General features: G+C 32.0%; 5 protein-coding genes across 5 annotated transcripts; 2 read left to right on the top strand and 3 right to left on the bottom strand.

Moving 5' to 3' along the window:
• Positions 1–87: 87 nt before the first annotated feature.
• On the bottom strand, positions 88–1,461 carry LOC117601787 (BOS complex subunit TMEM147). The gene is made up of 4 exons (XM_034318977.2): positions 1,054–1,461; positions 791–929; positions 481–702; positions 88–404 (listed from the first exon to the last, which is right to left on the bottom strand). Exons 1-4 carry the CDS (start codon positions 1,152–1,154, stop codon positions 153–155), a joined length of 714 nt encoding a protein of 237 aa, XP_034174868.1. The 5' UTR covers positions 1,155–1,461; the 3' UTR covers positions 88–152.
• An 8,099-nt stretch (positions 1,462–9,560) lies between these two features.
• robl (dynein light chain roadblock) lies at positions 9,561–10,468 on the top strand. The gene is made up of 3 exons (XM_034318075.2): positions 9,561–9,778; positions 9,853–9,931; positions 9,999–10,468. Exons 1-3 carry the CDS (start codon positions 9,776–9,778, stop codon positions 10,208–10,210), a joined length of 294 nt encoding a protein of 97 aa, XP_034173966.1. The 5' UTR covers positions 9,561–9,775; the 3' UTR covers positions 10,211–10,468.
• A 245-nt stretch (positions 10,469–10,713) lies between these two features.
• On the bottom strand, positions 10,714–13,236 carry LOC117601392 (XK-related protein 6). Its single transcript, XM_034318073.2, has 6 exons — positions 13,218–13,236; positions 12,918–13,004; positions 12,366–12,791; positions 11,973–12,294; positions 11,742–11,897; positions 10,714–11,682 (listed from the first exon to the last, which is right to left on the bottom strand). The coding sequence occupies exons 3-6, from the start codon at positions 12,669–12,671 to the stop codon at positions 11,204–11,206; spliced, it is 1,263 nt and encodes a 420-aa protein (XP_034173964.1). The 5' UTR covers positions 12,672–12,791; positions 12,918–13,004; positions 13,218–13,236; the 3' UTR covers positions 10,714–11,203.
• A 98-nt stretch (positions 13,237–13,334) lies between these two features.
• LOC117601393 (transmembrane protein 138) lies at positions 13,335–14,267 on the top strand. Its single transcript, XM_034318074.2, has 4 exons — positions 13,335–13,481; positions 13,553–13,625; positions 13,745–13,919; positions 13,990–14,267. Exons 1-4 carry the CDS (start codon positions 13,348–13,350, stop codon positions 14,094–14,096), a joined length of 489 nt encoding a protein of 162 aa, XP_034173965.1. The 5' UTR covers positions 13,335–13,347; the 3' UTR covers positions 14,097–14,267.
• A 212-nt stretch (positions 14,268–14,479) lies between these two features.
• On the bottom strand, positions 14,480–18,024 carry LOC117601624 (E3 SUMO-protein ligase ZBED1). Its single transcript, XM_034318627.2, has 5 exons — positions 16,359–18,024; positions 15,865–16,280; positions 15,635–15,789; positions 15,254–15,559; positions 14,480–14,989 (listed from the first exon to the last, which is right to left on the bottom strand). The coding sequence occupies exons 1-5, from the start codon at positions 17,640–17,642 to the stop codon at positions 14,928–14,930; spliced, it is 2,223 nt and encodes a 740-aa protein (XP_034174518.1). The 5' UTR covers positions 17,643–18,024; the 3' UTR covers positions 14,480–14,927.
• Positions 18,025–18,192: the final 168 nt, after the last annotated feature.

Below are 18,192 nucleotides of genomic sequence, written 5' to 3'. Positions count from 1 at the left end.
AAAGACAAACTAATTGAATCTTCTATTTTGTTGTGTAAAATAAAAAATTAAATAAAACATAATGATGCGATTCATTACCAGAATAGGATTTATTTTGTTACATATATATTACAACAGCCCAAAATAAAAAATATATTCTTTAGAAATATTATTCAAAAGATACCAATAGAATGAGCAAGATCTGCATAAATATATAATGTTGTAATACCCATAATAAATGTGGTAATAGCTTTAACAATAAGAGTTGACCATGGGCCAGTTAAGAAAAATACTATAAGAAAATCTAACACAAGCTGCCTATAGACAGTAAGTATGAGCATGCTAACTACTATTGGAACTAAACCTCGTTTTAAATCATGCCTTGACCATAACCATACAAGTGTTGCCATAGTTATATGTTGCACCTACACATATTAAAAATGAAGTATTTAATATATAGTTTTTTTATAAGTTATGTAATTTTGTTATATATTTACTTACTAAATTAATATTAGATTCAAGACTCTTTTGAATGTATTTCCAATCAAATTCTGCACCTCTTGCTCCAACCCATAACAAAAGAAATCTAGTAAGCAATACTTCAGCTCCAGCCCATCCAACTCCAGCAGTTAAGACTTTTGCATGTCCCTTACCAGGTATACTGTTTAATACTAGTAATATTCCTACTAAGTCAGCTAAATCTATTGATGATTTTAAAAATTCCTAAAAATTATATTTTGTATTAAATATATAGATTACTTTTATTACATCAACATATATCTTAATGAAAATATTTAATGTAATCACATACACCAATTATATCAAAACCTTCTTCTCCTACACTGTCAGCCGTAGGAAAGAAAGTAGCAAGTGCAAGCATTTTTACTAATTGAGTGAATATATAAATACCCCCAGCTTGAATGCATTTCCAAAATGCACCATATTCAGATCTGAAAATTTATTATTATTCCCATTATTCATAAAATTCTCATTATTCCCAAAATTAAAAAACAAACTGAAAAATAAAAATAACCTCAATTATAAATAGGTTAGAAACAGATTAAGGGTACTTACAGGCCTGAATATTTGTAAGTAAGGTAATATGGAACATATACTAAAGCTAAACAATTTCCGAAATGATATAATGTCATATTTTCAGTATTACTTATGTTCATTTAATTTATAAATCAATCATTTTTAAATAAAACGTATTCACTTGTGAAAGATGAAGACGACTATGCTTAAGATAATGCGAGCGTCGAAGCCGAACTTCGAATTCCGCGTCGGTAAAACAGTCAACGTTTCATTGCATCGTAATATTGCATTCCCGAAAATACTTTTCTGAATTTAAACTATTGTTTCCCAATTAAAAAATATATAAATCTTTTTATAGTAGCTCTTAGCTTGATATCGCTTACTAAAAGTTATTTTTAGAAAACGATATCAATTACCAGGTCACACCACGTGGAGGTGGCTACGTTAGTGACCCACCCTAAAATCATAAGAACGTGAAACCATTCAAAACAGACAACATAAAATAAAAATTTAAGCAATAAAATCTTGAAATAGAAAATAAAATTAACATCCTAATATCCGAAACAATTGAGAAAATAATAATAATTTAACAATAAAATGCTGTAACGGAAAACATAATTATTAGGATTAGATATACAATAACGTGAAACCATTCAAAACAGACAACATAAAATAAAAATTTAAACAATACAATCTTGAAATAGAAAATAAAATTAACACCCTAATATCAGAAACAATTGAAAAAATAACAATTCAACAATAAAATGCTGAAATAGAAAATATAATTAACATCATAATTTCTGTAACAATTAACAAAATAACAATTCAACAATAAAATGCTGAAATAGAAAATATAATTAACATCATAATTTCAGTAACAATTAAAAAATAATTCAACAATAAAATGCTGAAATAGAAAATATAATTAACATCATAATTTCGATTACAATTGAAATGAAAAATGCCGACAACAGAAAATATAATTACCATTACAATCTCAGAGTATGTGTTAAATAAATAGAACATAATTAAAATAAGGACATGAAATATAATTAATGTGCAAATCAATAAGAAAAGAATAATTTATTTCAATAAAGTAATAAACGAAAAAGAAATAGGGGAAACAAAATCGCGAGTTGACCATTCAACGAGCTGGGTATTGAACTCGTAAAATGTCGAGTTCAATACGTCCTGGACGGTATTATTCATACCGTTCAAGGAAAAACACAAAAAATGAAGAAACAAATTAGCGAGCATAGTGACAGAGTGACTGTCCATCCGAAGATGGAGAGCCATTAGTAGTTCCCCTCTTCTGGGCAAATTTTGCCGGGGCTCTTCAGCATATAGCCTCTTCTTTCTTCGGCAATAGCCTCACAAAAATCACTCGCGAAAATTTTACGTTTGCTCAGACATTTGTAAAAACGTAACACGTAAACGAGCAACGATCTCTTGAATCGCTACTCGCATACCTGCACAATTTTTGCAAATGTCCAAACACAAAACACCTTTTAATTTCACTTCACTTCACTGCACTTTCACTTTAATACTTCATTTTTGTAATCGGGTCTAGTACCACGACTACGACTTACAAACTAATAAGGCTTGGCCTTGAAAAAATCAAGAGAGAATGCTAAATTAATTAATTAATCAACTAATTAATTTGCATTTTCATTTTTCCCCTTGATTTTTTAATTTCCAACCCCAGATACAAGCTTCTCACGTATTAGAGGAGAATACGAAGAGAAACATGAAAGCTTGCTCTGGCCCTGCCTACTTATAAACTAAACTCAATCACACCAGAAGTAAGCTACCTGCCTGCCTATCGCTATATTTAAAAAAGGGCAAAAATCATTCTCACAAAAATTCACTCCACGGTTCTCATACAACCACCCGGGTGCAAAAATGCCTACACCTAGGGAGAACGTCCCGGGACGCCTCCGACACCCGAGTTCAATTCAACTTTCACACTCTAATAAAATCATACCTTTTTGCTGAAATCGACTGACAAATAATAGTGAACATTATGCTAAAGTAATACATTTCATTTTCGTATTCTATTGAATTATCTAATGTAAAAATTTTTCAATTTATTCTTGATATGTATTTTGTAATGTTATAGTAAGTTAAGATTGTTAATAAACGATACAAATCCCACATCCTAACCACACACACACACATGTGGAACTTCTATCGTGGTTCACTACTGGTTCACTACTTTTGTCAGTCGCCAAAATGTACACTTAAAACTAAACCTTGTCCACCGCCCTCCACCCACGCGAGTACATCTAAGTACCCGAATGAGCTTTGGGCATAAAAATGAACAAGGCCAAAGGTATTTTCACCTACCAGTTTTCTTCATGTGTGCTGAAATGCCTAAGCTAAAACGTATCATTAGCAAAAACTAAAGATGATATTCTCACTTTATTAAAAGTAAGAATATCGGCGAAATTTCACGGCTCCGATTTAGTATATGGGCTGGCCCCCACAGAGGGTTTTATTTTTAATAAAAGTGACTCGACTTTGCAAATATAAAACTTGAAGAGCAAATACAGAAAAGCAAAATTGAGCAACTATGACATAAAACATGGTGCACTGCTAATATCAGCTGGCAACGAAGGGTCTCACGCCCCCTAGACTTACGCCAGACGCTACATACCACCCACCCTGCCTGGACGTCGTAACGCTAGGACAGAGTGCACCCCTTCGCTAAGAGCGCTACCCGCCCGTCCAACACGTTGCATCCAACGGTGTCAGATTGACGGACGCCCATAGTATAGACAAAAGGACTGCAGTTTAGAATATGGTAACATATTTTCATATGTTCCATATTCTAAAGCTGCGCCTGCAAAGGCCTAGTAATGCATGGGTTTGTCTCCCATGAGATGGTGTTCACGGTCTTATGCCGCGGAATCCTTGTAACTAATTTGATTAAATAAATAAAATATTGGATTGAGTTTAAAAACCAAAAGGATTCCCACCAAATACTAGTCAGTGCATTGTCATATTTACTCTCGCGTTGGAAATTTTTCGCAACACTAATTAAAATAGAAAATCCTGATCGAAAAACATGACTAGTACATAAACATCTAACGGGCTAATATTTCACTATACTGATGAATGATGAGTGTGAATGATGAGTGTTTAGGGTCGAGAACCGTGAACGTGACAGAATGAATTTGAAGTATGAACGAAAAGCTTTCTACAATGCTTGAAGAGCAAATACTGAAAAGCAAAATAGAGCAACTATGACGCAAAAACGGTGCACTTCTAATATCAGCTGGCAACGGAGGTTTTCGGGCCCCCTGGACTTACGCCCGACGCTACATACCACCCACCCCGCCTAGGAAAGGATGCACCCCTTCGCTAAGAGCGCTACCCGCCCGTCCAACACGTTGCATCCAACGGTGTCAGATTGACGGACGCCCATAGTATAGGCAAAAGGACTGCAGTTTATCAAATGGAACATATGGATGTGCGCCACATTCTAAACTGCGCCTTGAAAGGCCTAGTAATGCATGGTTTTATCTCCCATGAGATGGTGTTCACGGTCTTATGCCGCGGAATCCTTGTAACTAATTTGATTAACTAAATAAAACATTGAGTTTCAAAACCAAAAGGATTCCCACCGAATACTAGTAAGTGCATCGTCATTGTTACTCTCGCGCTGGAAATTTTTCGCAACACTAATTAAAATAGAAAATCCTGATCTAGCAACATGACTAAAGGGGAGCTTTAAATTATGCTTGAAGAGCAAATATTGAAAAGCAAAATTGAGCAAATATGACTCAACATTCGTCCACTGCTAATATCAGCTGGCAACGGAGGTTCTTAGGCCCCCTGGACTTACGCCCGACGCTACATACCACCCACCCCGCCTGTTTAAGGCTCTAGGCCCAGGCAGGGTGCACCCCTTCGCTAAGAGCGCTACCCACCCATCGAACACGTTGCATCCAACGTGTCCGAGTGGTGGACGCTAATAGTATAGGCAAAAGGACTTTAAGACAGCTTAGCGTATGGGTTGCAACATACTTAAATGTTCCGTACTCTATGGCTGTGCCTGCAAAGGCCTAGTAATGCATGGTTTTATCTCCCATGAGGTGGTGTTCACGGTCTTATGCCGCGGAATCCATGTAACTAATTTTATCAAATAAAAACCAAAAGGATTCCCACCGAATACTAGTCAGTGTATAGTCATATTTACTGTCGCGCCGGAAATTTTTCGCAACACTACTTAAACTTGAAAATTCTAAAGGAGTAATATTTACTCTCGCGTTGAAAATTTTTCGCAACACTACTTAAACTTGAAAATTCTAACGGGGTAATATTTACTTTCATCGTTGAAAATTTTTCGCAACACTAAAACTTGAAAATCCGAACGGGGTAATATTTACTCTCGCGTTGAAAATTTTTCGCAACACTAACTTGAAAATCCTAACAGGGTAATATTTCGCTACACAAAGGTATGCGGGTGGATAAATGATTATGTGATAGAGTTCGTGAGGCTGAAGTGCGAATGATGAGTGTTTAGGGTCGAGAACCGTGAACGTGACAGAATGAATTTCAAGTTCGAAAGGAGAACTTCATACAATGCTTGAAGAGCAAATACTAAAAAGCAAAATTGAGCAACTATGACGCAAACATGGTGCACTGCTAATATCAGCTGGCAACGGAGGTTCTTAGGCCCCCTGGACTTGCGCCCGACGCTACATACCACCCACCCCGCCTGGGCGTCGTAACGCCAGGACAGGATGCACCCCTTCGCTAAGAGCGCTACCCGCCCGTCCAACACGTTGCATCCAACGGTGTCGGATTGACGGACGCCCATAGTATAGACAAAAGGACTACAGTTTAGAATATGGTAACATACTTTCATATGTTCCGTATTCTAAAGCTGCGCCTGCAAAGGCCTAGTAATGCATGGGTTTATCTCCCATGAGATGGTGTTTCACGGTCTTATGCCGCGGAATCCTTGTAACTAATTTGATTAAATAAATAAAATATTGGATTGAGTTTAAAAACCAAAAGGATTCCCACCAAATACTAGTCAGTGCATTGTCATATTTACTCTCGCGTTGGAAATTTTTCGCAACACTAATCAAAATAGAAAATCCTGATCTAAAAACATAGCTAGTACATAAACCTCTAACGGGCTAATATTTCACTATACTGATGAATGATGAGTGTGAATGATGAGTGTTTAGGGTCGAGAACCGTGAACGTGACAGAATGAATTTGAAGTATGAACGAAAAGCTTTCTACAATGCTTGAAGAGCAAATACTGAAAAGCAAAATAGAGCAACTATGACACAAAAATGGTGCACTTCTAATATCAGCTGGCAACGGAGGTTTTCGGGCCCCCTGGACTTACGCCCGACGCTACATACCACCCACCCCGCCTAGAACAGGGTGCACCCCTTCGCTAAGAGCGCTACCCGCCCGTCCAACACGTTGCATCCAACGTGTCAGATTGACGGACGCCCATAGTATAGACAAAAGGACTGCAGTTTATTAAATGGAACCTATGGATGGGCGCCACATCCTAAACTGCACCTTGAAAGGCCTAGTAATGCATGGGTATATCTCCCAGAGATGGTGTTCACGGTCTTATGCCGCGGAATCCTTGTAACTAATTTAATTAATTAAATAAGACATTGAGCTTAAAAACCAAAAGGATTCCCACCGAATACTAGTAAGTGCATTGTCATAGTTACTCTCGCGCTGGAAATTTTTCGCAACACTAATTAAAATAGAAAATCCTGATCTAGCAACATGACTAAAGGGGAACTTTAAATTATGCTTCAAGAGCAAATACTGAAAACCAAAATTGAGCAAATATGACTCAACATTCGTCCACTGCTAATATCAGCTGGCAACGGAGGTTCTTAGGCCCCCTGGACTTACGCCCGACGCTACATACCACCCACCCCGCCTGTTTAAGGCTCTAGGCCCAGGCAGGGTGCACCCCTTCGCTAAGAGCGCTACCCACCCATCGAACACGTTGCATCCAACGTGTCCGAGTGGTGGACGCTCATAGTATAGGCAAAAGGACTTTAAGACAGCTTAGCGTATGGGATGCAACATACTTAAATGTTCCGTACTCTATGGCTGTGCCTGCAAAGGCCTAGTAATGCATGGTTTTATCTCCCATGAGGTGGTGTTCACGGTCTTATGCCGCGGAATCCTTGTAACTAATTTTATCAAATAAGAACCAAAAGGATTCCCACCGAATACTAGTCAGTGTATAGTCATATTTACTCTCGCGCCGGAAATTTTTCGCAACACTACTTAAACTTGATAATTCTAACAGGGTAATATTTACCCTCGCGTTGAAAATTTTTCGCAACACTACTTAAACTTGAAAATTCTAACGGGGTAATATTTACTCTCTCGTTTAAAATTTTTCGCAACACTACTTAAACATGAAAATCCTAACGGGGTAATATTTATTCCCGCGTTTAAAATTTTTCGCAACACTACTTTAACTTGAAAATCCTAACGGGGTAATATTTCACTACACAAGGGTATGCGGGTGGATAAATGATTATGTGAATGATGAGTGTTTAGGTTCGAGAACCGTGAACGTGACAGAATGAATTTCAAGTACGAAAGGGGAACTTTATACAATGCTTGAAGAGCAAATACTGACCCCCCTGGGGGCCAGCCCATATACTAAACTGATGCCAATTTCACGAGTAAAATCGGAAAAACGTTTCAATTTCAAGAGCGATTTCGTTATCAAAGTAAGTAGTTATAATAATTAATAGTATTCATGCTTATTACTTTGATATTGAAATCCGCTCATCGCGAAATAAATTCTTGTACATATAAAAAAGAAAGTGTACTGTGAAGTCGGAGGGTCATCCGACTTCTCTACATTTTTAAACTCGAAATCTATATATGTAAATATGTACAAGAATACCCTATCCTGAGCTAAGGCGTAAAATACACAAAAAAGCAATTTGCACGATTATCATTGTATAAAATGATACAGTGATATTCGTGGGTCACTATGCTCGCTCAAAAAATAAAAATTACAACCAATTCCCGTGTCGCTACGGACCATTCGTCCTACGACATGATGGGAACCAGAGGAACCTTAAAGCATGCGACTCACCGATCGTTGACTTGCACCACTGCACTCGCCACGCATCTTATTGTTAGATTGACCCATAGCTCGTCTGTTGGCTCGTCAAAGAAACGGTATCCCCACTGGCCAAAGCACTCATCTGAAAGCATAAAAATCACGAGTCTTGAACGATATATGTTTTCTCTCAATTTGTTGTAGTTATTATGCTAATACATAGGATAATTCAAAAATATGCATGCAGAACTATATAGGAATAACTACACCATAAAACACGGTAAAACACATGCAAATACATCCCAAAACACTTGAAGATCAAAACCATAGAACACTATAAAATATTTGCAAAATTATAGTAAAACACATAGGGTACCAATCCATAAAACCTACTAATAAAACCGTATAAATATGCCAAAACACAAAGGGTACTACTCCATAAAACCCACTAATAAATCCGTATAAATATGCCAAAACACATAGGGTACCACTCCATAAAACCCACTAATAAATCCGTAAATATATGCCAAAGCACAAAGGAAACCACACCATAAAACACAATAAAGCACATGCAGGTACTTGGGGTACCACACCACACAGCACACTATGTAATGCACTTGTATAAAATTGTCAGAACACATGGGTGACCACACCATAAGTCGCACTAATATATCCGTATAAATATTCTAAAACATGGGAAACACTATAGGAAACACCATAGGCACACACAGTAACACTTGTGGTAACACACTGATAAATCCATGCACGAATATCCATAGTGTCAACCCGTACCGGTATATGTTTGACAGCTCGACCCATATCCTTCGGCGGTCGCGATAAGACTGATTAGATGTGACCTCTCTACTGGTCGCGCTTGAACCGGCGCGCGGCGCGCGCAATCAAGCATGACGTTCCGCTTCACCGGTTCCGCAGATTTAACTATTTCTATCTGATATTTGTTAATATTTGTTTAATTATTATTTTATATTTTACAATTGTTTATTATTCAAATTATTGTTATATCTATTTAAATTGTTTATTTCTTTACATTTCCGCGTGGGTATATTGCAAAATTTTGTTTAATTATTCCATTAAAAATTATTTAATTACTATTTATAATTTTACAATTGTTTGTTAATTAAATTATTGTTATATCTATTGAAACTTATTATTTTTAGAACTTTTATACACGGATATCCAGTAAATTTGTTTGAATTATATAATTTTTATACAATACTAAGAAGTGATTATTGTGTTTTAATATAAATTTGATTTTTATCAAATAGTTATTGAACGTTAGACAATAATAACAGTTACAAATACTCTCCGATTCTTTAATTAATTTATTGCTTTTCTAAAATGATTTATTTTCCAAAGTAATTGAAGTTAACTTGTGCTGTTGGTATAGCAGGATGTGATATGAAAAAGATACAAGAAAATGCATTGCATGTGTCTATCTTACATCTTTTCCATGGTTTTGTGTATCTAGGCAGCATTAACCCCAAAATATTGATGTCACTTTTTGCTTCCTTTAATTCAGATTAGTACAAAATACACAAACAGCTATTAGTTGGCTGAATTTAACCGATATTTTTAAATGTTAAATTCACTCTAAATTCTAATTATCAATTTTATAATTAATATTACACTTAAATCAATATAAGATAGCAGATTTAAAAAATGGTAAGTTTGCGACAAATCGTAAATTCAATTTGTAAACTGTATTGAATGTTTTGGATTAATGTACCATTTTTAAGGCACAAGAAGTCGAGGAAACCATGAAACGTATTCAGTCACATAAAGGAGTAGTTGGAACAATTGTAGTCAATGCAGAAGGTGTGTTGTGTTTTAATCTATAGTTTTTATGTGATTGGTAGATAAAATTTAACGAAGCTCTATTCAGGTATTCCAATCAAATCTACATTGGACAATACTACAACAGTTCAGTATGCAGGATTGATAAGTCAGTTGTCAGATAAAGCAAGATCTGTGGTAAGAGATTTGGATCCAACAAATGATCTTACATTTTTACGTATTCGAAGCAAAAAACATGAAATTATGGTTGCTCCAGACAAAGAATTTATACTCATTGTAATACAAAATCCAGTTGACTGATATCCAAAAGAAAAAGTACTACATACAAGGATACATGGTTTATAAATCACTAATATATTATTTCACGTGACATATTCTGTTGCAATGTTAATTACACTATGCAAGTATCATATAAAATGTTGATTTTCAAACAAAATTAAAGAATGTACTTTATAATTATTATCAAATAATATTGCACTGCATAGTAAGATAACTTCAAATATTACAGAATGACTGCTTTAAATGGAAATTTTTATTACCTAGATCTTTTGAAAAAATTTTATTTATTATTAACACAGTTACAGTGTTTATGTGTTATGTAATTAGTACTTCATGCTGTTATTTTTTAATAAATTTTCATTAAAATAAAACAACAGATGTTATCTTATTAATTTAAAATACTTAAAATCATATAAAACCTTCATTCATGTGAAGAAAATAATATATTTATTATAGAAATGATTAATTTTATTTAATACAAAAGTATGTAAAATACATTAAATTTTAAAAAATATATTTGTAATAGTTAGCTTTATAGAAGTATACTAATCAGTGTTACAATTTTTGTTTCTTATTTGATTTTTACATACTTCTAATTCTTCAGGACTCGTGTAAAAATATAAAAATTTTGTAATATAATTATTAAGAAAATACAATAAAAATCGTATCGCACACGCGATTATTATAATATGTGGTCATGTAATTTTCTCAGTCTCAAGAGTGAAATCTTAAATATTAAAATATTTAATGTATATTTTCTTGAATATATAACGACCACTATATTCGTTTATCTAATTGCAAATCTGTTATAATAATTATTAGTGTACACAAGAATAACATATACCAGGTACAAAATTAAATATAATATCAGAAATATAGTCAAAGTAATTAGTATAAATAGACATCACTTAATTACAAATCCTACATAAATAAATATACAAATCAACTAAATTTTGTTCACGAGTCTATGAATAAAAATGTTTACTAGATGGACTAGTATTTTTTTAATAAAAATTACGTGTTTACAGAGTTTTGATGTTTTAAGGAGGGATGGAAAGCACTGTAATAAACGGTCATAGCTGTTATACCTAACAGAAAAGGTATAATACAAAGAATAGTAAGTACATTGAAGTACCAAGAATTTTTAACTTCATTTGATGATGTATATATCCAGAATACAGTTGCTGTTATATTTTCAAGAAAACATACTATATAAAAAAACACATGTTTGAGAAATGTACTACCATCTACAGCATTTAAATATATAAATATGTGAACTATACCAATTACTAAGGAAAATAATATTGAATTGATACGTTCCTTAATTTTTGGAGTATAATGTGGAGCATGATTGTGATTTCTACAGAATTCTAACATACCATGAGAATCAATAATGATCCATGCAGTCATACCTATCCAGTGACAAATACAACCAATGGCAGTGTATAGTGGCCATATACTTGCAACAACACTTAAAGATAATATTCTTGAAACTGAAAATTTAGTTGAAATTTTAGAAGCTAATTCTCTTAAACAATCATAGCTTACATACCTGTTGTACAAAAGTGCCATAAAAATTGCAAAACTGTTCCTGTAACACCAATATTTAACTTATCTTGTTGAACCAATCTAATGCTACGATGATAACTAGCCATTGCCCATCCCATACTTCCAAGTGAACTTAGGATACTAGCTACTTGATGAATAACTATAATAAATACAAATATAAATTTCAGTCTGATATACATGTAATGTCATAATGGTTATATAAAAATATATGTACACTCAAAATTAATACTGTTATGATAGTGTTTCAATAATATAGTTAACTGTAAAATTTGTTGAGGTGCTGCTTCAAGAAAACATTCAAACACCCTTAACAATGCAACATCTTGATCCTCCTTGAGCATTTTCAGATAATATTTCTTTTGAGCATTTCGATTTTCTTGTTTTTTAAACTTGTATGCTTTGATAGCATATTTCAAAGTTTGATAGTAACGCAGTACTGGTGCTAATTGAAATGCTATAACTACAATACAATATAATTTTTTTGAAAGCATTTTATGTACACATTTGAATTCTGATTGATCTGATTCTGTATTTCTCTATAAAAAAAAGCAAATTGCTTTTAGTGTGATTAAAATGAAACATGTAAATGAAATGAGTATGTAATTACATTATTATCTTGTCGTTGCATTTTTCTGCTGATTATGACATTTATGAATGAAGGTAAAAAAATAAAAACAGTTGTCCATACAAAATATGTTATTTTGTTTGCTAATAAATATCTAATAGCAAGATTTATGTCAATTGCCATGTCTAAAACATGCATAATTATTGAAGACACCAGAAAAAATATATCCAAATAGGATATATTTGGATTTTTTAAAGGAACATCTACATCATCAATATCCAATTCCAATACAGGAAAAATACCAATTATTTGTCGTGTATGTAGATGTTTATTATTTGCGATTTCCATTTTTAACCATGGTAGTTAAAATCATCAACTCCTCTCAATTATAATACATTTGTTCCATTCATTTTTCACACTATCTTTGAATGGTAAACCTAACCTTGATGAAAATATGTTTTTGTTTATCTGGAAATTTATACAATATTAGATATTCATTTTCATTTTATCAACTGTTCTGAATAGGAAATATATATCTGAATTAATGTACGAATACAGTTCAATACATTTTAAAATATATAATGCGGAACTTACTTTTGTATAACAAGTGATACATTACTAATACAAACGTACTTTGTACTAATGTATAAAAAAAACAATGGTATTGTTTAAATTGATGTTCTGTAACAAATTAAATAAATTTTTGAAATTCATTTTACATTGTTATGGGATAAAGATGTTTTAACACAAACTGAAATAAATTAATATTATCCTTCTCTAGCTATACAGATTTTAAAAAACATAAAAATATATATTTCTGTGTATATACTTAAAACATATGTAATATGTACTAAAAGTTTCTATTTATTTTTTGACATGCTAATAATTACACACTGTTACAAACTTGTACGCCCTATACATATTTAATGTTGGCATAGTAACCATTAAAATACAAGCGTAGGATGAAACTATAGTTTTTTGAATAAGAATTTGTTACTGATAAATGAATAGTTTTCCGTGATAAATGAATACATTAAATAGTAAAAAATATTCGGTGACTATAATTGTGCAGTATTTAATACTACTGTTCGATATCTTCGTTAATTCGTTTGCTAATTTCTCTCGACAAAATCCAATTAATTTATTAATTCTTTACATGTACATATGAACGTTATTGTTTTTTTTTTCAACATATTGATCATAATTTTATTTTAATTTTAATTTTTTAGGGTTCAAGATATTTGTCTTATTGTAACTCTTACAATTTTACTAGTTAATTTCTTTTCCACCTACATTTTTCAGGTAATTATTTAAATAATAATAGTCAAAATATAATATGTGATTTTTTAATAACACAGTATTCTCCAAGGTATTAGTTTATTACATATCAAAGACTAATTGTATTTTTTTTTGTTATGCAGATAGGATTAATACAATTATTGTATACAAAATTTCGTATAACATTAATATTATGTATTATATACATGATATTAAGTATTAGTCTACATATATGGGATATTAAAGTGCATTGGTCATCATCCTTCAAATACCATTGGACCAAAGAATTCCATGTTCTTTATTCATTACACAGAGGAGGTATATTCAAAATTAAATATTATATACATAATTTTTAATGTTCTTATTTTCACATTTCTGTATATTAAAGTTGCAGTTTTATATTACTACTTTTATAAAAGAACATCCCTCAGAATTGCAGATCCAAGATTCTATGAAAGTTCTACATGGGTTCAAAATCAATTTAGTCTTTCATAGTTAATCTTTTAGAATAAATTACAATGATTGTCAGAAATGCAAAATGATGACAGTACATGCCTCTTATAATTTTATGTACATTTTTTTTTATCTTGTTTATAATAATGTTACAATGATATTTAACATAAAAAATTTTAATGATGTAAATATATAAATTTTATATTCTAATCTAGATTATTTAAAAATAATTACAGTTTAATGTATTTTTGAAATAATTCATTTTATATACAGTATAAAAAGTATTTTTTTTTACAATTGTATTTATATGTTATGAAAATAAAATGTAAAATTTTGTACAATTTTAAATATACATATGTAATTTACATTACATACAAAACTACATTTAAACATTAAAGTATCAATCATTATATGAATGAGAACAAGCAGCAATTTATGGTACATATTTTGTTACTTATGATATAAACAATGCAGTTTGTACTACTTTTAACATTTTAAAATATAAGTTAATATCACAAGAATATATTTTTTAATCTAATAATTTATCCATTGCTAAAAGAATTACCATAAACAAGTCAAGTTTATGGGAACCATTTAATGCAGAAAAATGAAGTTTACGTGCCGTCGTAATAAAGCACCATTTGCAGTAAATTACTTTTTTTATAAGTCTTAAAGAGCAAGTAAAAAAGAAATTCTATTGAAATTATTTACAATACCTATGTAATGTCTATTGTATTGAAATTTTATTTTCGTTATTTTATAAAAAAATATAATATGTAAAAGTTTTTATACATTTTAATACATCACACGTTTTGAAAATGCAAAACTATTATCCCTCATCATTCTTTATAAATAACATGTTCTTTTATTGATTTAACTGTTATTATGCTTTAGCCTTTTTATATTTCTGTACAGCAGTTTTGATGTCCAAAATTCTGTTAAAAATTTTAACATCAACATAATTAAACAATAAAATAAGATGATTTTAACTGTTTAACAAATATTTTAATACTATGTTAAAAAAAAATTATTTCAAATCAATAATTGGCTGGGCTTATTATCTCTTTTAAATGTAATAAAAGTATCATTTTTAATTTGAAGAAATAAATCTCCTTTCAAAGATTGTTTCATATATTAGAAAAAATAATACCTTTAAATAAATATTACTAAAATGTAATGTTTTTAAACAGTATGATTACCATGAAGAAAGAGTAGCTTGTCTATCAAATGAGGCGGTAAAGCAGCTCGTCTCGTATCATATAAAACTTGTATTTCTGCCGGTATTCTTGAGGGTGGTGCACAACATGCAGGTACACAATTATATCTACAAGCCAACTTGCCCAAGTTCGGACATTTTGCAGAAATTTTAGCCCACCACTGAAGAGGACAATAATCAAGTGGTGCAGTAGATTCAGAATGATACTGTACAAGTTCAAGATCAGCTTTTTCTTCTGCGGGCATTCCACTTTTCATTGAACATAAACCTCCAAGTAAAAGTTCCATACCTACATGTAATTATAATATATTCTACTTTTGTTAATAAGAAAGATAAAAATCATTAGACAATTTATAATACCAACCTGATAAACGACTCTTTTTATTTGGAGGTTCTTCTTCAACTTTAATGTTACCAGTATCACCAGATTCTTCTTGTATTAATTTAGTCAACATCTCTTTTATAGGAGCTGCAACTAAGTTTTTATCTTCCTCTGTGGCATATGGTAGTTGTTTGAACCTAATACACAATATACAATGTAAATTATACTTATATGCATTTATATTTCTATAATTACTCATAATTTATAATTACCTTGGATCAAGAGTAGTTGCAATTTGAAGTAAAAGAGTAACATTATAATCTGCATATCTATCACAAAGCATATCAGATAAAGACTCTTTAAACGATTTAGCTATATCGCTATCAGTTTCCTTAACTTTTAGATGAGAAGACACCAATTGCCAAAGCAATGGTTTTAATAATGATATTAAAGGCATCTTCTCTTCGCTAAGGGTCATAATTGTAACCTTGAATGGCTCTAGAACATTTACGAGATCTTCCACAATTTTCCACTGTTCATTTGTTAGATCAACTACTTCCTGATCCACACCTTCCATGCTCTCTAAAATTGATGTTACAATATTATGACGCAGGACTATTTGTTCAAGCATGTTATATGTTGATGTCCATACAGGTGGATAATCTATCAACATAGTGTTTTCCTCCAACTGCAATAATATTAAATAAATTTTTTAATGAATTCATAATTCTGTAAGTGGTCATTTATATTATGATTTTCCATTTACCTCCAGTAATTGTTCTTGCATAGCCAAAGCTGCTGATGCAGCTGGATGACTTATAATGGCTCCAATAACTGCTCTGCATTTTGATAATATGGTAGCAACTTCTGGATTTTCAAAACAAGCCTGAGCACATACTTGCAGAGTATACAATAAACAAGGAACCAATGTTAATCCTCTGCTTGTTAAAGCAGTTAATAATTCTGATCTGGACGTGGCTACTACTACTGCAGTTATTTTTTCTATTTTCAAGTCCCAATCAAGTAACAAAGAATCTATTGTATTACCCCATTGAGACTCTTCCCAATCTAAAGGTGCATGAATTGTACTTAGTACTTTACATTCTAAAACTGGTTCACCAACATTTTGATAATACACAGAAATAGTAACAAATCTCTCATCAGAATTTGATCTCCACTCTTCAACTGTTAAACCTACTTCGCTATTAATACAAGACAAAGTTGTGGTCACTGATTCACGAAAGGCATCATAAATCTTTGGTATTATTTCTTCTTCTAATTTATTTTTACTAGGGATTTCACAAGGTGAGCGTAATGTAGCGACTAGTCTTTGAAAACCTCTACCCTCTACCACTTCTGGTAACTGTAAATCCATTATGATAAATTCTGCTATAGCATCTGACACAGTTTTGCCATCTATACTTGATTGATTAATGGAATTATCTTCTGGCATAAGAAAGGCCACATTCTGACTATTGTTTGCAATATTGGAACCACTTTTAATCATAACTCTTAATGGTTGACCAATTGTAATATCATCTTCAATATTAGATAAAGTTATGTTTGGATCAGTTACAAACTGAATATCTCCATCTATTTGAACAGTACCATCAGCATTAGTGGTATAAATATGTTGTGCAGAAGTTAATCCTGCCTTTAATAATTTTTTTTGAGCTCTTCTCTCTTTTGTCTCTTGAGAAAGTACCTGTCTGCGAGGAGGATTAGTAGCTTCTAATTCTAAAAGTTCTTGAGCATGTTTATTTTGCAAATGCATACGTAAATTACTAGTATTACGATTATATGCAATCTGAGTTTTACACAGTACACATACAATTTTGACTTTAGTAAGAATATCACCATCTTCAGTAGCTGGAAATCCAAAGAATTTCCAATAAATACTTCTCATTGACATAGGTACTACTAGTTTCTTATAAGTATATGTATGTTTTTCTTCCATCATTTTGGCAAGTATCATTTGCATCTCACTTTTAGAATCATCTGTTGTAGCAGATTTTCCATTGTTAGGTAATATTATTGATTTACTTTCCATAATTACAAATTAAAATACATAAATACCGGCACGTCTTATCTTTTAAGTATTAAAATGTATATATGCATAGTATTTCTCATATTTTTAATCCTTAACACGACTTATTTTTCGTCAAAATGGAGGATTTTCGTTGCATAATTTAAAATTCAACTGTTTTTAAAGAATATATAACTCTTTTTTATTAATCTATCTTCTCCTCTTGTTATAATAGAATAACAAATTTACCGCGAAAATTCCGATATCTCAAAGTAGCGTTTGACGAATTATTTTACAGATATCGAACTTCAATTTCTCGTTTCGAAAAGAACGATGCACGATCGGTTATCGACTAGCTCTCGTAACGATGCTATCGACTTTCTTTTGTTCAATGAAATATCGCTAGATACAACTCTCAACTAATCGATTTCGTAAAACGCTGCAGTGTAAAGCATTCTGATTGGAGCATGCAATATAATTTAGAACCGAACCAACTTAATAGTAGAAAAATCTCTATGAAAGTAAAGATAATTTTATATTGGCAATAAATGTATGTATTTATTAAAAGAATTTA

This window comes from Osmia lignaria, chromosome 6, assembly GCF_051020975.1.
Source record: "Osmia lignaria lignaria isolate PbOS001 chromosome 6, iyOsmLign1, whole genome shotgun sequence".
Classification (NCBI taxonomy): domain Eukaryota; kingdom Metazoa; phylum Arthropoda; class Insecta; order Hymenoptera; family Megachilidae; genus Osmia; species Osmia lignaria.
This window is presented reverse-complemented; position numbering and strand designations above follow the sequence as displayed.